The sequence below is a fragment of the Typha angustifolia genome, chromosome 13 (genome assembly GCF_048772165.1).
Source record: "Typha angustifolia cultivar Huaian chromosome 13, ASM4877216v1, whole genome shotgun sequence".
Lineage (NCBI taxonomy): Eukaryota > Viridiplantae > Streptophyta > Magnoliopsida > Poales > Typhaceae > Typha > Typha angustifolia.
In genome coordinates, this window is record NC_133251.1 from 16,439,306 (window position 1) to 16,458,704 (window position 19,399).

Consider the following 19,399-nt stretch of genomic DNA (forward strand, 5'->3'; position numbering starts at 1 on the left):
AAACGATAACTTGCTTGCCCTAAACGACTCTTCTTGGAAGACTCTGCTAGTCAACAGTCCATATTCAGCTCATAAAATGCAATCACACAGTGAAAAGTTGGGAAACGAAAAGGGGAAAGGAAGAAAAAAAGAGCATCGCCAACTCGTTGACTAGTAGTGGGTGGGTTTATTGAGATGTTTTAGGGGGAATGACTAAGAGTTTGTTATAGGATGATAACATCATGTCAATTGTAGAATGACACATAAATATTTAGATATTCGGTATTCATCACAGTGAGAAGCATCACAACTGGTGATTGTATGAAACACATGCATCACATGTAGTTCTTTCTCCATTTGATCCATTCCCACCTTGATCGAAGGTTTAGATGATCATATTTTGGAGAAGACTTCAATTCCAGCTCAAGGAATCTTATCCAAACACACACACACAGAGACATGGATAGCATGTTTCCCTATTAAAATCAAGATGTTTGTCTCAATAAAAACAAACATCACCAAACACAACGTGCTGACCGAAACTCTTATTGGTCAAATACAACTCACAAATATATATAAAAAATTAAGGGTGAGAGAGAGGCGTGCAGGCAATATATAGAGTTGCTAATCTCGACAAAAATCTAACAATTGTGACCAATCTAATCTCATCTGAGATGCATGCAGGCTGTACAAATGCAACTTGCTTAATAGAAACCATTCGAATAAATGTTACAAATTAGCCACGATAATGGGAAGAAACAAAATTATGGGAGCTCTAATAACCCTTGAGTGATGGGTCTGGCTCCAGGACAGACTTAACCCAGATGCACAACCCAACAGATTAGAGATCTAACTCTTTTCATTAACAAGGAAACTAATTGGAAGGAAAAAAGAATGGATCAAAGATTGAGAATGAATATGCTACTGTCTTTGTAAGACGTCTGATGAGGATAGCAATCTAGTTATGAAAGGAGAGAGGGCTGCAAGCAGTGCCTTTGGACACTCTTCATGGGGTAAATGTCCGCATCCCGATATTGCGACAAGCCTCTGTGAAATGGCACGTAAAATATTGTAAGTATAAACCTGCTTAAAATAATTTCCTACACTTTACTCACTTAAACATCACCCTATGGAAACTACCTTGAGGCTAGAGTCAAAAGAGGATCCAAGGAGTTCGTTGGCCAGAAAGTGCAAAGAACAAAGGTTGCTATATTTATTTTTCCACGTTCAAAAGCACACATATTTTCTAAAATTATACTGAGAAGCTTAGTGAGCTGGCAGGAAGGGGCAAAAAAACTGGGTGAATAATATCAAACAACTGGAAATTGGGCTTGGAAAAAAAGGTTCAATACTTCAATACTGTAATCCAGGATCCATTTCTAGTGAGTCATATGTGGGATCATCAAATAGTAACCATAGCATGTGGCGCGATTCTTTTAAATGAATGACATCCATAAGAAATCTAACTTCCAGACTAACTTAGAACTGATATGCAGTAAATAGTACTTGTATGACGTAAAATGGAGCCAAAAGGAAATACTCACAGAATTTACAAGCTTTGAAGCCATGGCTTGAGCTGACTTGAGAGAGACAAGCACATCCTCAGCACCGGTTACAACCAAAACAGGAAGATCTTCAACTGATTTTAACAATGCAGCGGCATTTTTTGATGAGAGGACCGATGCAAATGACAGGCGTCCAATCTCATGAAGTGCTTTATCCCAGCCCTCCACAAATAATGGTGCCTAAATGGAAGAATTTCATTTTAAGTCAATACTTGAGCAAAATATTGACCAATTATAACTGCTCATCTACACAAACACACTAATTACAATTTTCCAAGAACATCAGTCCTGCAGGAAACTAGCTTCCACCAAGATATCCGAAGGACAATATAACAGTAAACAGATATACAATAAATCCTTAAACACAACTGATTGATCCATAATCTCAAACACCAGGCACACTCCCCCCACCAAAAGAGAAAAGAAAATTTGAAACAGTGAAATAATTTTGAACTACACCAGCATATAAATATATGCAGAACATTATAACAGAGTAGTTTACCTTATAAAGGTTCAAAACATCTGCTGTTAGCTTGGTGGCATCATACCATGCACGACGATTAATCACCTGAGTAATTTCAGTACGCAACAAAGGGCGAACCATGTGCTTCTTTGCAAGTGGAGTATGCAGCAGGATCCGAGCAAATGCAGGGACAACTTCTCTAGATAAGCTGACACTGACTAGAACCACTCCCTTGACTTTCACCTAATAGAAACATGCATTTTAGTTTTAGATTAAAAAAAAAGGCATGGTGGAAATTGTTTTAAGGGAAAGAAGGAGAGAAGACAAAGAAATAGAGTTTTTCCCAATAAAATTACATCAAAAATAAGACTAAGCAACAAAATTGACCTTGTAACAGGCAATAGGATATTTAAATTAATATGAATAGCACAAGGCTGCAAGTTTAGACCTAGTCTAAAATACCCTTGGCAATTGCGAAGATGTTTCTACATGGAACATTGTTGACAAATGGCACAAAATCATATGATAAAATGCAAGATAAAACAAAGTTGATGTGGCTATTCATAGCAAATAATAAGGAAATAGACTGCAATGGAGTCAGATAGTTACTTACCTTCTTAGAATCAGAAGAGCCACAGATCTTTTCAGCAGCCTTCAAAGCAATTAGTCCTCCATCATCATGACCAACAAATATTACTGATGAGAAGCCCATCTCCAAGCAGAAAGATATAAGAAGATCAACCTGCAAAAGGTTATATAAGAAGATAAAGTGATCAGCCTTAAAAAAATAGCACAGTTAGTCCCAACTATTAAATACTGCTCAAAATAAATAAATAACTGCTGAATAGAAATGTAGGATAACTGTCTTAATGCATGGTGGAAAAGCTTTGAAGGAGAACACATGAGAATTCTGAATCTTGAACATTTGATGTATGCAGCAGCTGGGAAAAATGTTACTGATAGGTGGTTATGACCTCACAGACTGTTGCACACTATTGATATGATCTTTCCCTGGAAAATAAACCAATTTCTACCATCTCATCCTCCTCAAGAGGAGTAGATATGTTGTTATCCTTTATTTTTATGCTTAGAATGAATCCTCCATCCTGCTATATATGTTATCTCACCTTGAACATTAACTCATTGCAGAAAAGTTCTATAAATAACTTCTAACTTATCAATATACATATCTGGAGACACATAAGATATCAGAAAGTAGACTCATACATTTTTATCATAAAAATGCATCTCAGATAGATCGATATCAGCATCATGAAAACATTTTGTCCTCAAACTGGTACTAGTGGCATGCATAATTTTAAGTCACTGAGATTTTTGCAGGAGGATATGACATATTTGCAGAAAACACATCTCAAGCTTAAGTGAATTTGTTGCAACTTGCAAAATACAAAACTACTTACAAAAGAAGCTTAAGTGGTATATTTGCAGAAACCACATCTCAAGATTAAGTGAATTCCTAGAAAATTACAAGTGACTTCCAATGAAAGATGCTTGCCATAAACCAAACTCAAATACATAGTATAGTGAAACCAAAAGATATCTCAAATATACCATTGTATTAGGAAAAACATGCCACTGTGCAGTCCAGGTGTGCAAAACACCTACTAACATCAAAAATGGCAAGGATAACATCTTAATTTCTCTAACATCAACATTTTAAAAACAATATTCCAAGTATGTTACTTATTAAGCAAGAAAAACTGTATGAGTTTCACACAAAGGCTACATATCAAGGTTTACAAAGGCAATAAATCTCCAATGAGAAAATGATTGCTCACTAAGTATAAGCTAAAAACCAAATGACAACAAAATCAGATACAAGTCCTGAAATAAATAAGTAGGACTTGAGAAAATGATTAAAGAATTGACTTATAGGCATGAAATACAAGTCCAAAACTAATTTCAACTCAACAATAATGATGTATAGCATGCACTAAACATTTAAACTTTACTAAGGCAGATAATTACTGGACAGATGAATCCATTATATGCATGACAAAAGCTTTCTATTAATTCTAGTAACAGACATGTCTTAATGGAAACATATTATACTTGATAAGAAGAGTAGAAGAATCACCTGGGATTCAAGCTTATATGGGTTTGGCAATTGCTTGTCTTCCCAATCCTTCCTACAGGGCCGTGATGTCAATCCCCACCCAGGTCGATCAAAGGCCACAACTGTGCACCCTACTTGTCTAGCAAGCAAACTAGTTAGATGCCTCCATGAGAACACGCCTCCTCCAAACCCATGCACTAACACAATACCAAAATTCTCCTTTTCTTCTACCTCAATGCAGAAATTCACTGATTTACAAGAAAATACATCGTCATTGGCATCAGAACTCAATGGAGGAGTATTATCTGATAAGTGGATAGGTGAGGTTGAGGTTGTAGATTCCACCAAAAGTGGAGCATATAATGTACTTTGATATTGGTTACTAAAGCTCTTGTTGAAATGATAGTTTGTTTTAGCTGGAAATGAGCATGGATTTTCAAGTTTAAGACTGCAAGAGGAAATGCTAGGGCCAGTTGCATTATGACGACTGTCATGGTAGAGTGAGGAGGCTAAAGAAAGAGAGGGAGGCGACTCAGGTAGGCTAAGCTTATAATGTAGTGTAAGCCCTTGACAATCAATAAACAAGCTGTCACTGTCAGCAAGGAAGTTGATCGGAAGATCACGTTCATAACAAATAATGGCCTTTCTCTTTGATTCACAGATACTCTTTGAGTATACTTTTCCACTGCAGGGTGTGGGAGATCGGGGGACCTTCTGGTATCCACTAAAGAGATTCTTGCATGCCAAAACCTGAGACAGAAGAAGAAAAAAGAATTAGATAAACACAAATGGATTGACAACATCCAGTCTATTCATAATATGTACAAGTCAAGAATCACACAACAGTAATTCTTAATCATCCTATGAACCAAGGAGGCAAATGGAGCATAACACCACAGATTACAGAAACATATCATTTAAAAGAAAATTACCATGCATATAAAAATATGAATAAAGGGGACGTACAGATTCTGGATCTACACGGTGATATAGAAGTTTTTTGCGTGCTTTGCAGCTCGCCCTGTAAGCAACCACGATGTGACCAAGAGCGAAAACCAATGAAGAAAGGAAAAGAACAGGCATCCCCCACGATTTCTTCAGATGCAGCTTCTGGCTAGCCAAACTTGGTGGATTTTCAGTCCCGAACTCAGATATAGGAGTAAAAACGCAGACCTTGATAGAGAGGACAACAATAGAAGCTAAGGAACACAGCGTTGCTGTTCCAAGATAGGGACCGCAAGAAATCCCAGGACCATCACATAATGTGTAAACACCTGCAACCATAATACATGACTATGATGGAAGATTAAAGGTGCCGGCGCATTCAAAAAATGAAAACAAGAAATTAAGAAAGTGTAACGTTTCTAACATAGAAAAACAGTAAAGATTCGTAATATTGACTAAGATATATGATACTATCATAGAGCTATCTCTTTACTTATAACAAATTGGCAAAATTACTTCAGTAATCTTCACTCACCGTGCAAACCAACAGCCAAAAATCGGGGGTTGTTAGAAAAGAAAAGGAAAAACTCTTTCTGCAGCTTTCAGGAGATCAATCTCACCAAAGATTTCTATAAACTTTCTAGTCCAGAAACTCTCGAAAGAAACAATACTTAAATTCCTTACTGCAAAATTTAGCCTCGGCACTTCATTTTCTTATAAATCGAACAACATTTCCCATATAAAAGCATATAAGAAGATATTTATTCATCCGATCGCATCAAAAGATGAAACACTTTTCCACGATTCTAGAGCAAATTTCGCCAAAACTCATATTTCCACATCTTTCATTATTTCAAAACTGGAGTAAGGAAATCATTAGAAATAGGAAGGAAACATAACCCACATGTTATTATGAAGGATCTAAGGATCGAAATGAGAGGTACATCCATCAACGAGCTCTTGAATCCATATCTCGCCACATGGCCCCTCACGCCGTAGCACCTTACGCACGCGAACCTAGAGGCAAGAGCCATCGACACCACCACGTCACCGACGGCAACGAGAACCGGCGCTGACAGCACGAGCAGCGACGCCACCATGGTCACCACAAAGAACACCGTGCGCACTCCCCTAAGGATCCTCTCCATATTCCCCTTTCCAGCCATGGTAGTAAGAGTCGGATATATCGATCAGCCCGTCGAGATCGCCGCCGTTAGATACGTGGAAGCCCTAGACGCAGGTGAAGATTCCGGCGGCGATCCGGCCATTTCCCGGCGATTCCTAAGATCTCTCGACCGGGATCGACATTGGTAGGGTTACGAGTGCGGCGAATTCGAATCTGGGAAGGAAGTTTTGGGGAAGGAACGAAAAGAAAAGGTTAAAAATAGAAAATTAAAAAGAGAATCAAATTATAACGGAAGAGGAAGAGGAGGAGGTCACTTTATAGGTGGCAAATTATTTGATTAATTTTGGATAATAATTTGAATTATTCCGGTAACCTTCGTTCGTATCGGGTAGACATCTCGGATCTGTCGCGCGCCTGTCAGGTGGCGAAATGACGATAATGCCCTGGTAGTGAAGCCCTCCGAACGGTCGTAACGAAGGCGACGTCGTGACCGTCGGATGGGGGATATAGATCTACGTGGGCCCTACTGCTGCCGTTGTCTAGCAAGATACAGTGGACCCCATCGATTGGAGCTGCTGCATTTTGAAATAGTCTAGGTCTCAGAGGAGTAAAAGGAGTGAGGAGCACAATCCAGCTCGTAGGATCACGCTCCTCAAACTTAGTTCGAGCTTAATTCATATTTGATTTGAAATATGCTCGAATTTATTCATTAAACCATGACAATAGGCTCCACCTAAAGTTAATCGTTTGCCTTAGACTAAAAATTAATTTTAATCCAAACTTGACGAGAGTCATTAAGGTTAATTTTATCTTTTCTTCTAAATAGTTTAATATTTAGCATAAAATATCTCGGGAGATATCTATTTGATGAAGTAATCGCATATTTATATAATTTATTTTAATATATATATATATATATACACACGCAAAGAGCAAGTGAATTCTTAAACGACGTGATCGTATACGGGAAGGTTATCTCATAAATCACGTCCGTTGAATAGATGCGGTCACAGAATATTAGATCAGAAGGCGGGTAGTTTTGATAATAAAAGGAAGATGAAGGGGTGAAATAGGAAAAGTGCGAACCGTAGCCTGACCGAGTGGGATCGTGGTCGGACCGCCAACCAATGTAGCGATTTAAAAGGAGGCTGGCTTCACATGGGAGGGATGCAGAGCCCGAGCCCGCATGCGGCGCACGTGATGTTTAGCACGTGGAGTACGGCTCACTGATGGTAGCGATAACGGCCAGAAACATAAAAGCCGTGTATTTTTAAATGGAGGTTGCTTAGTTTAAAACCTGTTTGGAATTTGAAAACTTCGTGATTACTTCTACTTTGACCCAAATACAAAACAATTAACCAAATAATTAGGAGTAATTATGTCTTGACCCCCTCAATTATCGTTATATATCACTTTCACCTATCAAGAAAAAATAAACAGATTAAGTAAACCCCCCTTAAATAAATTAAATATATCATTAATCATCCATAATTAATATTTTATTACAGATTCTAATAAAAATAATCTCAAAGACTTGCCTAACTACTTAAAAGATGGACAAAAACACCCATCTTCTTTAATTTTCTCTTTTAATGATTTCTGTAATAACTTCTCAAAACATTAAATTCTAAACTGATAGTTTATTGAAAATTCACTTGTAACATAATTGACAAGAAAAATTAGGAACATAATTGTCTATCTAATTAGTTAGTTAAAATATTTAATAATTTTAATAGAGGAGGCTTAGTGATATAATCAAATAATTTAAGGAGTCTAATTTGTTTTATTGAATGGGTGAAAGTAATATAAAAATATTTGATTACTTGCAAAAATCCCTAAATATTTCTTTAAAATTAAAAAAAAATAATAAAGTCACTAGAGAATCTAAACGACATGGATAAGATTCAGGATAAGCCCTTCTGAGCTGTGACTGTGACGTAGCCATAGGTCATGTTGATATCTATCTATCTATAACTGGAGATATAAAAGAAACTCTAAGTTGTAATAAATGAAAAAGTTCTTCTCCAAGTTGTCCTGCTAGCCCAGAGGATGGTCCTCCAATCTCCATCCTCACTGGGGCTGCTTCAGAGCTTATGTCGTCTTGCAGTGGTGGTTAGTAATGCTACGCTATTGTATCACCTTTTAAGTATTTCTGCACCAACTCCTTAGCTAGCAACTCAGTTTAAATCCTAGTCTTTCGACGTCGCTTTATTCTTTAATGAGATAGACAATAGTACATTACTTGGGACATGCACTACTATAGTGTTTGGCCCCAGGACCACTCACTCCTTCAAATTGAGAATGAGATGATGCAGGGAACAACTAAGAGATAGTGGAAAGGATAGTATCTGACTAACCATCAAAGAATCAAGTTATTTAATACTCTTAACAACCAACCACTCCAACTTTGGCTCATATAAAACTCAGTGTTTTTGTTCCATAAATATTTGATCTCGAATCTGGTTAAGTTAGAAGTGGCAGTATCATCAATATAAAAATCAACTAATTCACACAAAAAAGGACCACACTCATGCAATTTAAATGATTCTGGAGGGTTGAATCTCTCTCCTGTACCTTTCAAGTAATCTATAGTGGAATCTTAAAGCCAGAAGGGTTGTGTACAAACTTGGGCAAGTCGTTCAGATAAAACAGCTAATAAGATCTCACAGGCAGCAATATATCTACTGGGGACCTTTAACTTTTCAAAATCTCTTTGATGCCATAGCTAGCCAAACTATCTCCCAGTAAGATGGATGGATATCCATGAACAGAATCATAAACAGTTCATCTCAAACTTATATATTTAAAATATGATAGGTGGAACTACAGCCATTTAAAACTTGATTCATTTGCAGTCCTAAGCATATTAAATATTATGAACAGTCATTAACATTCAAGGGGAGCATAGAAAGATCGTGCATGGATTTCATCTGTTCAACTTTCAACCACCTAACTATCTTCTAGACCAGTAATCTATAAAGAACAACCTAAGCCTCTTTTTAATTGGGAAATGGTTCACAGACTTTATATTCCTTTGAAAAACAAGTGATACTTCACCAACTTAACTTAGTATATGACTAGCCTAATTGATCTACAAAGCATGGCCTATCATCAATACATTCACTCTTTCAGCATGACAGATTTGTTCGATATAAAATAATATGAGAACTAAAAGTATGTAACAACTTGCAAACCAAGTTACCAGCAGGGCCAACCTAATTAATGTCCTTTAACAATAATACTTCAACTATTTAGCCCATAGCATACATTGGAGCATGCGACTTTATCAATGCTTTTCTCAAAATGACTAATTCAACCTACAACTCCAGTATCTATACCAACCATGTTCATATGAAATCTTTGCATGAAACCCACAATAGTTTATATTTCATTATGATGCTTCCTATCCCTCAATGTGAAATAGAAGTCAAACTTGACTAAACTGATGCTACCATTGAAATGTCAAATATGCTCTACATTTATGGTCTTTTTAAAACATCAGAAATATGATGAAAGCATCTTCGATATTTGACACAGGAAAATAACATTAGATAAGTTTTATCGAAGTAAGATTAAAGTTTAAAAAAAAAAACTATTCATAATCTCACAGACTAAATGGCAATTACGAGAACATTTGAAAGGAAGTATGTTGGTAGAACATGGTTTAGGACAGAAGCATGAGGATGAGCATCCAATGGCTTTATAATAATAATAATGTCGTCCTTCCTAGAGAGAGACGGCATTCCTTGCAAGCTAAGTTCTTCAAATGGTCTAACCAATTACCACCAAAAACAACTAGAGATTAAAACTATAAATATGGTTTTATACTCTTACTCCTAATACTAACAACTTTTCCATGCATTACACTCTTATAATCCAAATAAATTGGAATCGAAGTGTTCAACTTGGCGATCGCTTAGTTATATCAATTCAGAAAGAAGGTAGTGATATAGTTGTCATTCCATTTCATTTAAATGACATCATCTAGGAAACTACTCCACTTGCAGGTGACTAAGATCGATTTGCATAACACGTACATGATATATACTGGGATTGGGCCAAGGTCTTAGCCTGAATCTTTTGGGCCTATATCATATTAAATAATCACATATTAAGGCCCACATGCTACCCAAATCTAAAAGGACAGTGTTCTGTTGGAAGGAATGATTGCCAGATGAATGTATGAAAGAGGTACGACTTAGCTTATATAGAAGATATCACCTTACAAGTTATAATAATGAGATGATCGAACAGCTCTTTGTTCTTGGATTTGAACCAAAGATTAGGACTGAGAGTAATAATAACTCAAAATAAATTCTATCCTGAAATTTGGATAAGTTCAATTAGTAGCAGTGCTTCCCAAAATGAATCGACCCAGTCGATATCCTTTTATTGCAACATTTTATGGCGAAAGCTACCCTCAACTATATATCTATGTCACTTAGGTAGTTAATAGTATTAGTTTAAAGAGCGGGGGGACACAACGATAGTCATTTCGGATCATGACTTATTATCTTATCGGAGGAATTTCCCAACCTCTTCATCCTCCGAAAGCTTTGGGAGTTTTAACTATTTATTATCTAGTGAAAAATTCGGTGCGAATGCAATAACAAAATCTTCAACTTTAAAGCTCTTATATTGGATTGGCTTCCACCTAAAACTAACTAGTCTTTGAAAAATGAGATCTTGCTATACTCCCCACAATTCCATTATTTTTTTTCCTCAACTTTGTAATTTTATAAATTCTTCGCCTTAATTTCATAACTGAGTCATGCCCATAATATACATACACCTCATGAGTACTTCCCCTCCACCCCTCCTATCAAAATTTGAGACCTCACTATTGTTAACAGACAAAACAAAAGTACATTATTGAAGATAGCAGAAATCTTAAACAGCTAATATTAAAAAAAAAATTGAGCTTTGTATTTTCCTAGTTATTCAGTTAATATTCTATGGTAATTAACATAATAAGTCATTAAATTCTGATATCTTAGAATTTGTAACCCTTAGAACAGTTATAATCCGTCGTTACTTCTACAATTTAACATTTGAGTATGCAATTTGAATATATGAACTGGCCATAATAAAGACTTGGTGGGTATAGTTTTAACGTAACAAAATGTTAGGCTTATGGTGACCTTCAACCTAGAATTAGTGAAATAGCAGGATTGTAATCATAATTAGATCAACAATGTCGGTTGAAAAAAAGTTAATAGTACTTTTATCTTGGATAAATAACAATGAGGACAAACTTTAGGGAAGTATCTATTCAAGTATCCATCCTATGATCTTAACAGGGGCCCAGTCTGTATGGGTCCTACAGAAAGATACGGATGACGACTTAAAGAGAGGCTCCAATTGGCTATTCCTGAAACATTCGGGTGAGCGAGAAGCCATCTCCCCCGCCTCCCCCCTCCCCGCGGACCATGGCCCATGGGGCCATGCTGATCTGGCATGGTAAGGAGATGGGACCCACCGAGAACGGGACGGAGCCGATTGAAAAGCGACTACAGTCCTACCACTTGATGGCCTGCCTCTCTAAGTCTCCTACTAGGCATTTGTAAAACGTACACGTGGCTGGTCCACCATTACGAGGACATTTTAACCCACCTCACAGTAGAGATGATACCGAGAGCAACAGCACAAACGGTATATGGATCTCCTTTTATTTTATCCTTGCCGCATCATATTAATACTCAAAAGATATCCTAAATAATAAGAGACGTCCTTTTAATTTAAAGAATCCAGGTTCAATTTCTTATGATGCTATTCTTCTTCTTTTTTTTATAAAAAAAAAAAAGAGAACATGTCCACGGATGTAACGATGTTGGGCTTAATCACAGATTACTTTACAATTTTAAAAGATACAAATAAGGTTAAAATATAATCACTTTTAGCAGTCCAATTAGCTTTGAGTTTTGACACGAAGGATGACGAGTAAAAAGAATCCCGACTCCAACCGTAGATGGTTGATCTAACATTATTTTCAAAAACAAAAGCGCCTCACAGACAGCAATAGATTTATCAATTAATACAGATTTGAACACCCCGTCCTTGGGCCCTGTAAAAATGGGCATCTAGTCTTCTGATCCACAAACTGGGGCCCGACACTTTTAAGGTTTAGATATGAGATCAGTGTTAACCTTAACCTTTGCCCCTTCCTTTTTATTTAAAGTATGGTATAAGAGTAGTTAAATTATATATAATCCTTATCGCTGACTCAGGAGCTATCGAGCGCACAAAATTCTTGCACTAGGGGCTGCAGGCAAATCAATTTGGTACCAAAAGCACTTCACAAAAGCATACCGTTTCCAGCCTTACGTGTCTACTACCTCGGCGGATGATCTTGCCACGTGTTCTGTCGCTCGTACTGACGTCACTCTCTCAGTCCCTCTCCCCCACCTCTATCACCAAAATAAATGAGAACAAGAGGTAGCTACTCAACTCCTCTTTCCTCACCCTCTCTCGTTCCGGAGTCAAAGACTCGAAGGGGAGCTGCTTAGCGTATGCAAGAGACATGGGACCCTACACGTACGGATCCATGCCGGAGCTGGACGGCCTCTTGGCCGGTGCCGGCTACCACGTTCGCTCGTCCGACCTGCGCCACGTCGCGGACAGCCTGGAGCGTTTAGAATCAGCCATGGTCGGCGGCAACGATGCCGCCGCCTCCATCCCCGACTCCGTACATTACAACCCCTCCGACCTCACTGCCTGGGTCGACACCATGCTCTCCGATCTGACCCATACCCAGCCCTGCCCTCCCCTCCCCTTGCCTGTATCTTCCACGTGGACGGACCAAGTCTGCCCCCAGCTACATCAAACGGCCGTCATCGCTGCCCAGCAGCGAGAGGAGGAGGAGTCGGGCATCCGCCTCGTCCACCTCCTTATGAACTGCGCCGAGGCCGTCCAACATGGCGACAACCCATTGGCTCAAGTCCTCCTGGACGAAATCCACCACGTGCTCACGCGTGTGAACCCTTCCCGCGGCATCGGAAAGGTCGCGGCCTACTTCTCCAACGCCCTCCGCCGCCGGATCCACTCCTCTCCTCACCCCCACATGTCTCCTTCGGACCACGTGCTCCTCTACCACCATTTCTACGAGTCATCCCCTTACCTCAAGTTCGCCCACTTCACTTCCAACCAGGCCATTCTCGAATCATTCGAGGGCCACGATCGCGTCCACGTCATCGACTTCAATCTGATGGAAGGCCTCCAATGGCCGGCATTGATTCAGGCCCTCGCCCTCAGGCCCAATGGGCCTCCGTTCCTCCGCCTCACTGCAGTGGGTCCGCCCTCCTCCACGGGACGCGACGAGCTCCGGGATGTCGGCCTTCGCCTCGCCGAGCTGGCCCGCTCGGTTCGAGTCAGGTTCGCGTTCCGCGGCATCGCGGCGAACCGGCTCGATGACGTGCGGCCCTGGATGCTCCACGTGGCGCCGGGCGAGGCCGTAGCGGTTAACGCAGTCCTCCAACTCCACCGCCTCCTCGGAGATCAGAACGCCATCGACTCGGTTCTGGGGTGGGTCTCAGGGCTCCAGCCCAAAATCGTGACAGTGGTCGAGCAGGAAGCGGATCACAATAATCCGGGCTTCCTCGACCGGTTCGCGGAGGCGCTTTTCTACTACTCGACCGTGTTCGACTCCCTCGAGGCCGGTGGTATCCACTACCAGAAGCTGGCCGAGGCGTACCTGGAAAGGGAGATATGTAACGTGGTGTGCTCCGAGGGGTCGGAGCGGATCGAGCGGCACGAGCCGCTTGTTCGGTGGATGGACCGGCTCAGCCGGGCCGGTCTCAGACCGATCCACCTCGGATCAAATGCGTTTAAGCAGGCTAGCATGCTCTTAACGCTGTTCTCGGCCGAAGGCTACTGCGTGGAGGAGGTCGATGGGTGCTTGACGCTCGGGTGGCACGGCCGGCCACTCTTCTCCGCCTCCGCTTGGTGTGGATGCGACGATGACGTGGCGCCAGTCGGTTACAACAATAATAGTAATAGCAACAATGTCACTCCTGATATGATTCATGATAACACTAGTACTACCAGCACTAGTAACACATAATACCCGATGATAAATAACTCGCGATTACTATTGATTTATTCTAGCCCCCACTCCTCCGCACCTTGTTTTTTCTTTGATCGTGTTATCTATGCATTCTAATAGTTGGCTTCATACTTACTTAATAATGCCTGTGTGGGAACAATGGATTAGTGTGCCGCTTGTCAATTAAGGTGCACACTTTGGGATGTGGATTCTACTGGGTGTGCGTGCGAATGGACGACAGGTGATCACGTGGATGGTCAGAGATCTAAGGACCAGATCAGAGTCCTACGATCCACGTCCCAACGTAGGAACTTGACGGCCGTGCGATGAGGATCGAACGGTAAAGAAAATAGTCGAGGTGGAGGACCACGCAGGCGAACAGGATTCACTTCTCCTCTCCGAACTTGGGAGCACGGCACTCGGTACCCATGCTTTCTCACATGCCTGAGTTGTGGTCTCGAGTCGTGACAGGTCACCGGTCACATGTGTGCGCGGGGACCGGAATCTCACGTGCGGTCGATACGGCTCAGATTTAAATGCCACTGAATCTGGTCATTGGGGTGGTAAGAGGTCATGATCTCGCCACTACACCGTGGTACAGATTTCCAATGATAAAAGTAACTAAGAATTTGGACGCTTTGACCACAGTAGACGACGTAACATGGAATTTAATGGCATTCTGTGGGTCATAATTCAGATTAAGGGGTGCATCAGAGGTTAAATGCGCATGGCCCTCAGGTTGGTGGTTTCGTGTGAGCAAAAGTACTTGGACAAGAAAATGCGAATGAACTAATCAGCAAATTGAGAAAAGAACAACGCACCTTATTGCTGTAATCATCAACTTCTACTAGAAAAATCTAGAGGAAGAAAGGATAAAAAATATATTAGCAAGAAGAAAGTGTTTAATGTGCATCACAATAAGTAGAGAGATAGAAAAAGAAAAAACTTAGTAGTGTACGATTTTAGATGTCACAGATCACCTTGCACCTTCTAAAGTATAAAAAAAGCCTATGAAAATTGACTGCATTCTCGTATTGGTGTACGAAATTACACTACTAGATTGGAGGATTATTACCAGAAGTGAATAACTATACATATTAACATGTACGTAAAATGAAGTGAAAAAAAAAAAAAGCATTCCAATGAGCAGGGATTCCCATTTATGGGAGGTATGAGGAGAGCAGCATGCATATCAAGACTGCTAAGGAGAATACTATTTGGTCAATCCATGATATCACCAAGACATAATGTGTAATCATAATAAAAACAAAGTATATTTATAACAGAAAAGTATAAAGTCAAGTAGGTGAAGTTTAAGACGAACTACCCCTCCACTAGTTGAATAGAGCAGTTAGCTAGAGAAGGTGTTAATATTAAGAACATAAATCACATTTAAAGTTTACATTCCAAGATAACAGACTAAATCCTATTATGAACATCCTTGAGAAGAATTTTTTTCAGAAAGTTGATACTTGGTTGACATAATTAAAGCTGCTTTGAGAGTTTTATTTCCTTGTATTCCACATATTTCTTCAAGCTTTATGCTCGCTAGACTTAAAGCTACATTTCCTTTGAGCTTGACATTAATGCATTGGAAAACAATAGTTCATCGACCTTAATGTTCTCTGAGACTTTATGATATTTAGCACAAACATCTACGGACAAACTACAATGCATTATGCAGAATAATAAGACTCATGAATTTCTGGTACGTAAACACCACTAACAAACTGATGCAGAAGAGAGGTGTAAAGTATCTTTAGCTAGTGAAAATCATACCTGTTGAACTTAAGTGATTCTTGGACTCAGGTAGTACTCCGAATCCCTGAAAAATCTCATGATTCTTTCTGCTTTATCTGTCGAAAGGTCAGTGTTTTCCAAAATAAAATTCTTGGATGCTTTGGATATCGCTTCTATTGAGCCAATTGCCTGGGCAAGCTAAAACAAAAGAGACATACATGTTAGATGCTAAGGTGGTAAGTACAACATAGGAGCCCACATAAAACTGCAAAATTATATAACAGCCAAAACTTGCCACAACCCAGTAAATAATGTTTGACTTCACAAAAAGAAAGAAAGAAACTCTTTTGCTACTGGTTTGCAGAGGTATATTCGTCTGTGTTTGTGAGTCACCTCATCTCGATCAGTCTATTCCCTGGTCATTTTGTAGGCACACAAATGAGGTATCCATATAGATTACCTTGCCAGCATGTTGTTAAATTTACTTTAAGAAAACCAAAACACTAGAAATGAAAGATCTGAACCAAATGCAAATCACAAGATGAGCCGACAAGAATGCTATTTCATCAATTGTTCTGCCTAGAGAACCTTATTCTACATACCCTAACTTGGCTTTATGAACCAGTAGAAATGAACCAAGTACCTCAGAGGCTCAGAGGAACCTGGCTTGAGGTTTAGCTTGATCAGTCAAGCTGAGCTAAACTCAGAGTCTATCTTGCTTAATGAAACAAATGTACCCAGACCACTTGTATCGTATGTGCTAAATAATGAAAGAAAAAACATCTTGTTAGGCAAGGACTTTCTTCTAAGCAGAAAAGAAATGAATGTTACTAAAATTCTGAGATTCATCTGTAGCCTATATCGACATAAGAATATGCATAACGAGAACAAAAGTAAGGAGAATGCAGTCGAGGTTTAATGAATTACTGCATTAACGTCATGGTTGTCAATGCCTGGTATGGAGGTAACCACTGATAGAAACAAATCCATGCCTTGAACCGCACGCTCACGCTTTTGAGTATAAGAGGAACGCCAATTAGATGAAGAATGAATGGAAAAACAGCAACTGAAGAGGTGCACTTACTGACCTCATATTTCATCATGGAGATGGCACCTTGTTGTTTGCATACTGTGGATGAATAGCAAGCATGTTGTCCATTAAAAAAGAACAGAGAGAAATCGCAATTCTCAGTAGCAGAGTCAAATCCATTAAAAAAGAACAGAGAGAAATCGCAATTCTCAGTAGCAGAGTCAAAGCTTTACCCCCACGAGAATGAGCTATCTTCACAATCTTCTCGAAACCCATTTCTGGATCACGAACTGGAACAAAGGTTGGACTTCCAAGCTCCACACCGTACCTTATCACCATATCTTGATCACTAATAACCGCTCGACTAAGGAATAATTTTCACATCAACATTGCATACAAGACCTACTTGAAGTATGAACGGTTGAAAGAATCATTTTGCTCTCTTGTAGGAACAGAAACAACAACGTACAGATTCTTAAACTGCCTTTTCAGTTTATCAACTCTGCAGATGCCAATAATATCAACAGATCAAGTAAAGATGGGACCTTAAAACAGCAAAATGGTGATATGTTACCTGCTAAAGATGGCAGATCCATTGTCACAGTCCCAAATTGTATCAAAGATGAATGCAACGGATAATCCACCATTGTTGAATATGAAATCCTGTAATTCAACCATCAAATTTTTTAGATTGACTTCATGTAATAATTCCAAAGTGAGAGGATAAGTACAGGTGCTATAGGCAGGAAGTTAAGACGGTATGAATTTGCACTGAGGAACGATGAAATGAAACTGATGAAAGCTGGATGTTGTTTATCTTTCCATGAGGTACTCATCATGCAAACTCCACAGCCTGGATATTAAAAAAAGAAATTGTTACTAAACCTTCTCTATCAAGGAATATCAGTAAAAAGAATCAAAAGAATAAGAAAGAAATCACTTTGTCTATTTTGTTCATATTGTTCAAGGCTAACCTATGCAAGTAAAATAGTAAATAAATCGATGAATGTGTGCTGTATTCCAACATTCTTATATTTTGTAAAAGAGCAAAAGATAGACATGACTGACTACCACAAGATTTTGCAAGGATCATAAAGCAGACACTCAATAAATAGTGTATTTCCTGGCATGCAGTTATTTCTTAACGACTGGCTAAGTTAGAAGTAAATTGCACAATTCAAGAGGAAATGATATCAAAACATCAAAATAGCAGCTAGATATAACAAACTGTGGACTACAAATGATATAATGATGTAAGGCAGGTATACTTCGACACCTAATCACCGATAAAGCATAGTCACCTGTCGGTAGTAAGTGAAACAGCATAAATTAATTTTGAGTAAGAATGAATTCAAAATGTTGGTATTTCTGTGTTCTAATGATGTAATTATAAAAATACGGATCAATAAAATGTCCGGCAATTAATTAAATATGAACAAAATTCTCAATGACCACAATCAAGCTACGATAAATAAATTTTTTTCTCATTATGGTATAACAACGGTGCTTCAATTTCCAATATATTAAAGTTTGCATGCCTTTCTTGCAAACTCAATCAAAGAGAGAAAATGGAGAATGCTAAACAACATTTTAAGATCCAATCGTTCCATTTCAACCAAAAACCCATCAAGATCCTACCATGTTGCTTTCTAATCCTAGATAAGTAGTATCTTAAGCTGGAAACGCCCTAAATCCAAAGAACAACATCTTGACCCAGATGCATACTAGCTACTACCGAAGAACACATAACTAATCTTTCAACAACCAGATGATATCCAAATATCAGCACCAGAAATTTAGCGCAAGGAAATGCGATAGGATCTACGAACTAGGGCTCCTATGAACATAAAACTAACGATCCCTTCAGCTCCTCTCTCCCAAATTTGATAAAGGAATCAAAATTATCACCGGATTTGGAAAAGATCGAAGCATCTCGACCTCGATCTCGGCAGCTCGCTCGCAAGCCCGCCATTGGAGAGTTCGAGAAGAGACCAAAAAGGCGCGATCTTAACTCAGGAGAGCTAGGCAGAATTTAAACCAACCTTTTCTCCTTGTTGAATGCCCTTGGTACATATCGGATCCGGCGTTATCCGAGACCCGGATCCGTAATCCGTCAACTCCGTTTCCAGTTCATTCTCCCAGGTCAACGAGGTGTATATTACGAAATCTCGCACTCACTTTTAACTCTGACTACTAAACTTTAGAGTCCTTAGTTTTGCTGCAACTTTAAAGTAAAAATTGTAAATATTATTTGTATTTCTTCTTACTTTTTTGCCTCGCTTCCTTACTTTATCTTTCTTTTTTCTCTTTCTTAAGAAAAAACCATAGTCTTATATCATTAAATATTCATCGTTTGGTCAAATTCAATTCACTCTCCATGCCAATGTTAATGCAAGTGCCATTGGTGGCACTCCAAATCAAAGTCTGCAGAGA

General features: G+C 39.2%; 3 protein-coding genes across 4 annotated transcripts; 1 reads left to right on the forward strand and 2 right to left on the reverse strand.

Moving 5' to 3' along the window:
* Nucleotides 1-665: 665 nt before the first annotated feature.
* LOC140774542 (uncharacterized) lies at nucleotides 666-6,485 on the reverse strand. 2 transcript variants are annotated; one of them, XM_073117576.1, is made up of 7 exons: nucleotides 5,934-6,485; nucleotides 5,051-5,358; nucleotides 4,106-4,834; nucleotides 2,621-2,749; nucleotides 2,047-2,250; nucleotides 1,524-1,724; nucleotides 666-1,026 (listed from the first exon to the last, which is right to left on the reverse strand). In XM_073117576.1, the coding sequence occupies exons 1-7, from the start codon at nucleotides 6,193-6,195 to the stop codon at nucleotides 901-903; spliced, it is 1,959 nt and encodes a 652-aa protein (XP_072973677.1). In that variant the 5' UTR covers nucleotides 6,196-6,485; the 3' UTR covers nucleotides 666-900. The 2 variants fall into 2 exon arrangements, with proteins under 2 accessions (XP_072973677.1, XP_072973679.1); XM_073117578.1 differs by having other exon boundaries at nucleotides 5,051-5,377; nucleotides 5,934-6,073.
* A 5,947-nt stretch (nucleotides 6,486-12,432) lies between these two features.
* LOC140775129 (protein SLENDER RICE1-LIKE 1-like) lies at nucleotides 12,433-14,236 on the forward strand. Its single transcript, XM_073118390.1, has one exon. It carries the CDS (start codon nucleotides 12,676-12,678, stop codon nucleotides 14,212-14,214), a length of 1,539 nt encoding a protein of 512 aa, XP_072974491.1. The 5' UTR covers nucleotides 12,433-12,675; the 3' UTR covers nucleotides 14,215-14,236.
* Nucleotides 14,237-14,478: 242 nt separating this feature from the next.
* Nucleotides 14,479-18,943, reverse strand: LOC140775130 (protein PARTING DANCERS homolog). The gene is made up of 10 exons (XM_073118392.1): nucleotides 18,875-18,943; nucleotides 17,698-17,819; nucleotides 17,541-17,629; nucleotides 17,373-17,468; nucleotides 17,200-17,294; nucleotides 17,025-17,065; nucleotides 16,864-16,947; nucleotides 15,976-16,134; nucleotides 15,018-15,053; nucleotides 14,479-14,744 (listed from the first exon to the last, which is right to left on the reverse strand). The coding sequence occupies exons 1-8, from the start codon at nucleotides 18,936-18,938 to the stop codon at nucleotides 15,985-15,987; spliced, it is 741 nt and encodes a 246-aa protein (XP_072974493.1). The 5' UTR covers nucleotides 18,939-18,943; the 3' UTR covers nucleotides 14,479-14,744; nucleotides 15,018-15,053; nucleotides 15,976-15,984.
* Between the last annotated feature and the right edge of the window lie 456 nt (nucleotides 18,944-19,399).

Bases quoted from the DNA above. Each gene is read 5' to 3' on its own strand.
- LOC140774542 (XM_073117576.1), bottom strand. From the start codon at position 6,195: ATGGCTGGAAAGGGGAATATGGAGAGGATCCTTAGGGGAGTGCGCACG. The intron at 2,251-2,620 runs GTAAGTAACTAT...TGTTTCTATTAG, and splicing joins GCTCTTCTGATTCTAAGAAG to GTGAAAGTCAAGGGAGTGGT. The intron at 1,725-2,046 runs GTAAACTACTCT...TCTTCCATTTAG, and splicing joins ATGTTTTGAACCTTTATAAG to GCACCATTATTTGTGGAGGG.
- LOC140775129 (XM_073118390.1), top strand. From the start codon at position 12,676: ATGGGACCCTACACGTACGGATCCATGCCGGAGCTGGACGGCCTCTTG.
- LOC140775130 (XM_073118392.1), bottom strand. From the start codon at position 18,938: ATGGCGGGCTTGCGAGCGAGCTGCCGAGATCGAGGTCGAGATGCTTCG. The intron at 17,295-17,372 runs GTAGGTCTTGTA...TATGGTGATAAG, and splicing joins TTCAACCGTTCATACTTCAA to GTACGGTGTGGAGCTTGGAA. The intron at 16,948-17,024 runs GTCAGTAAGTGC...TATACTCAAAAG, and splicing joins TCTCCATGATGAAATATGAG to CGTGAGCGTGCGGTTCAAGG.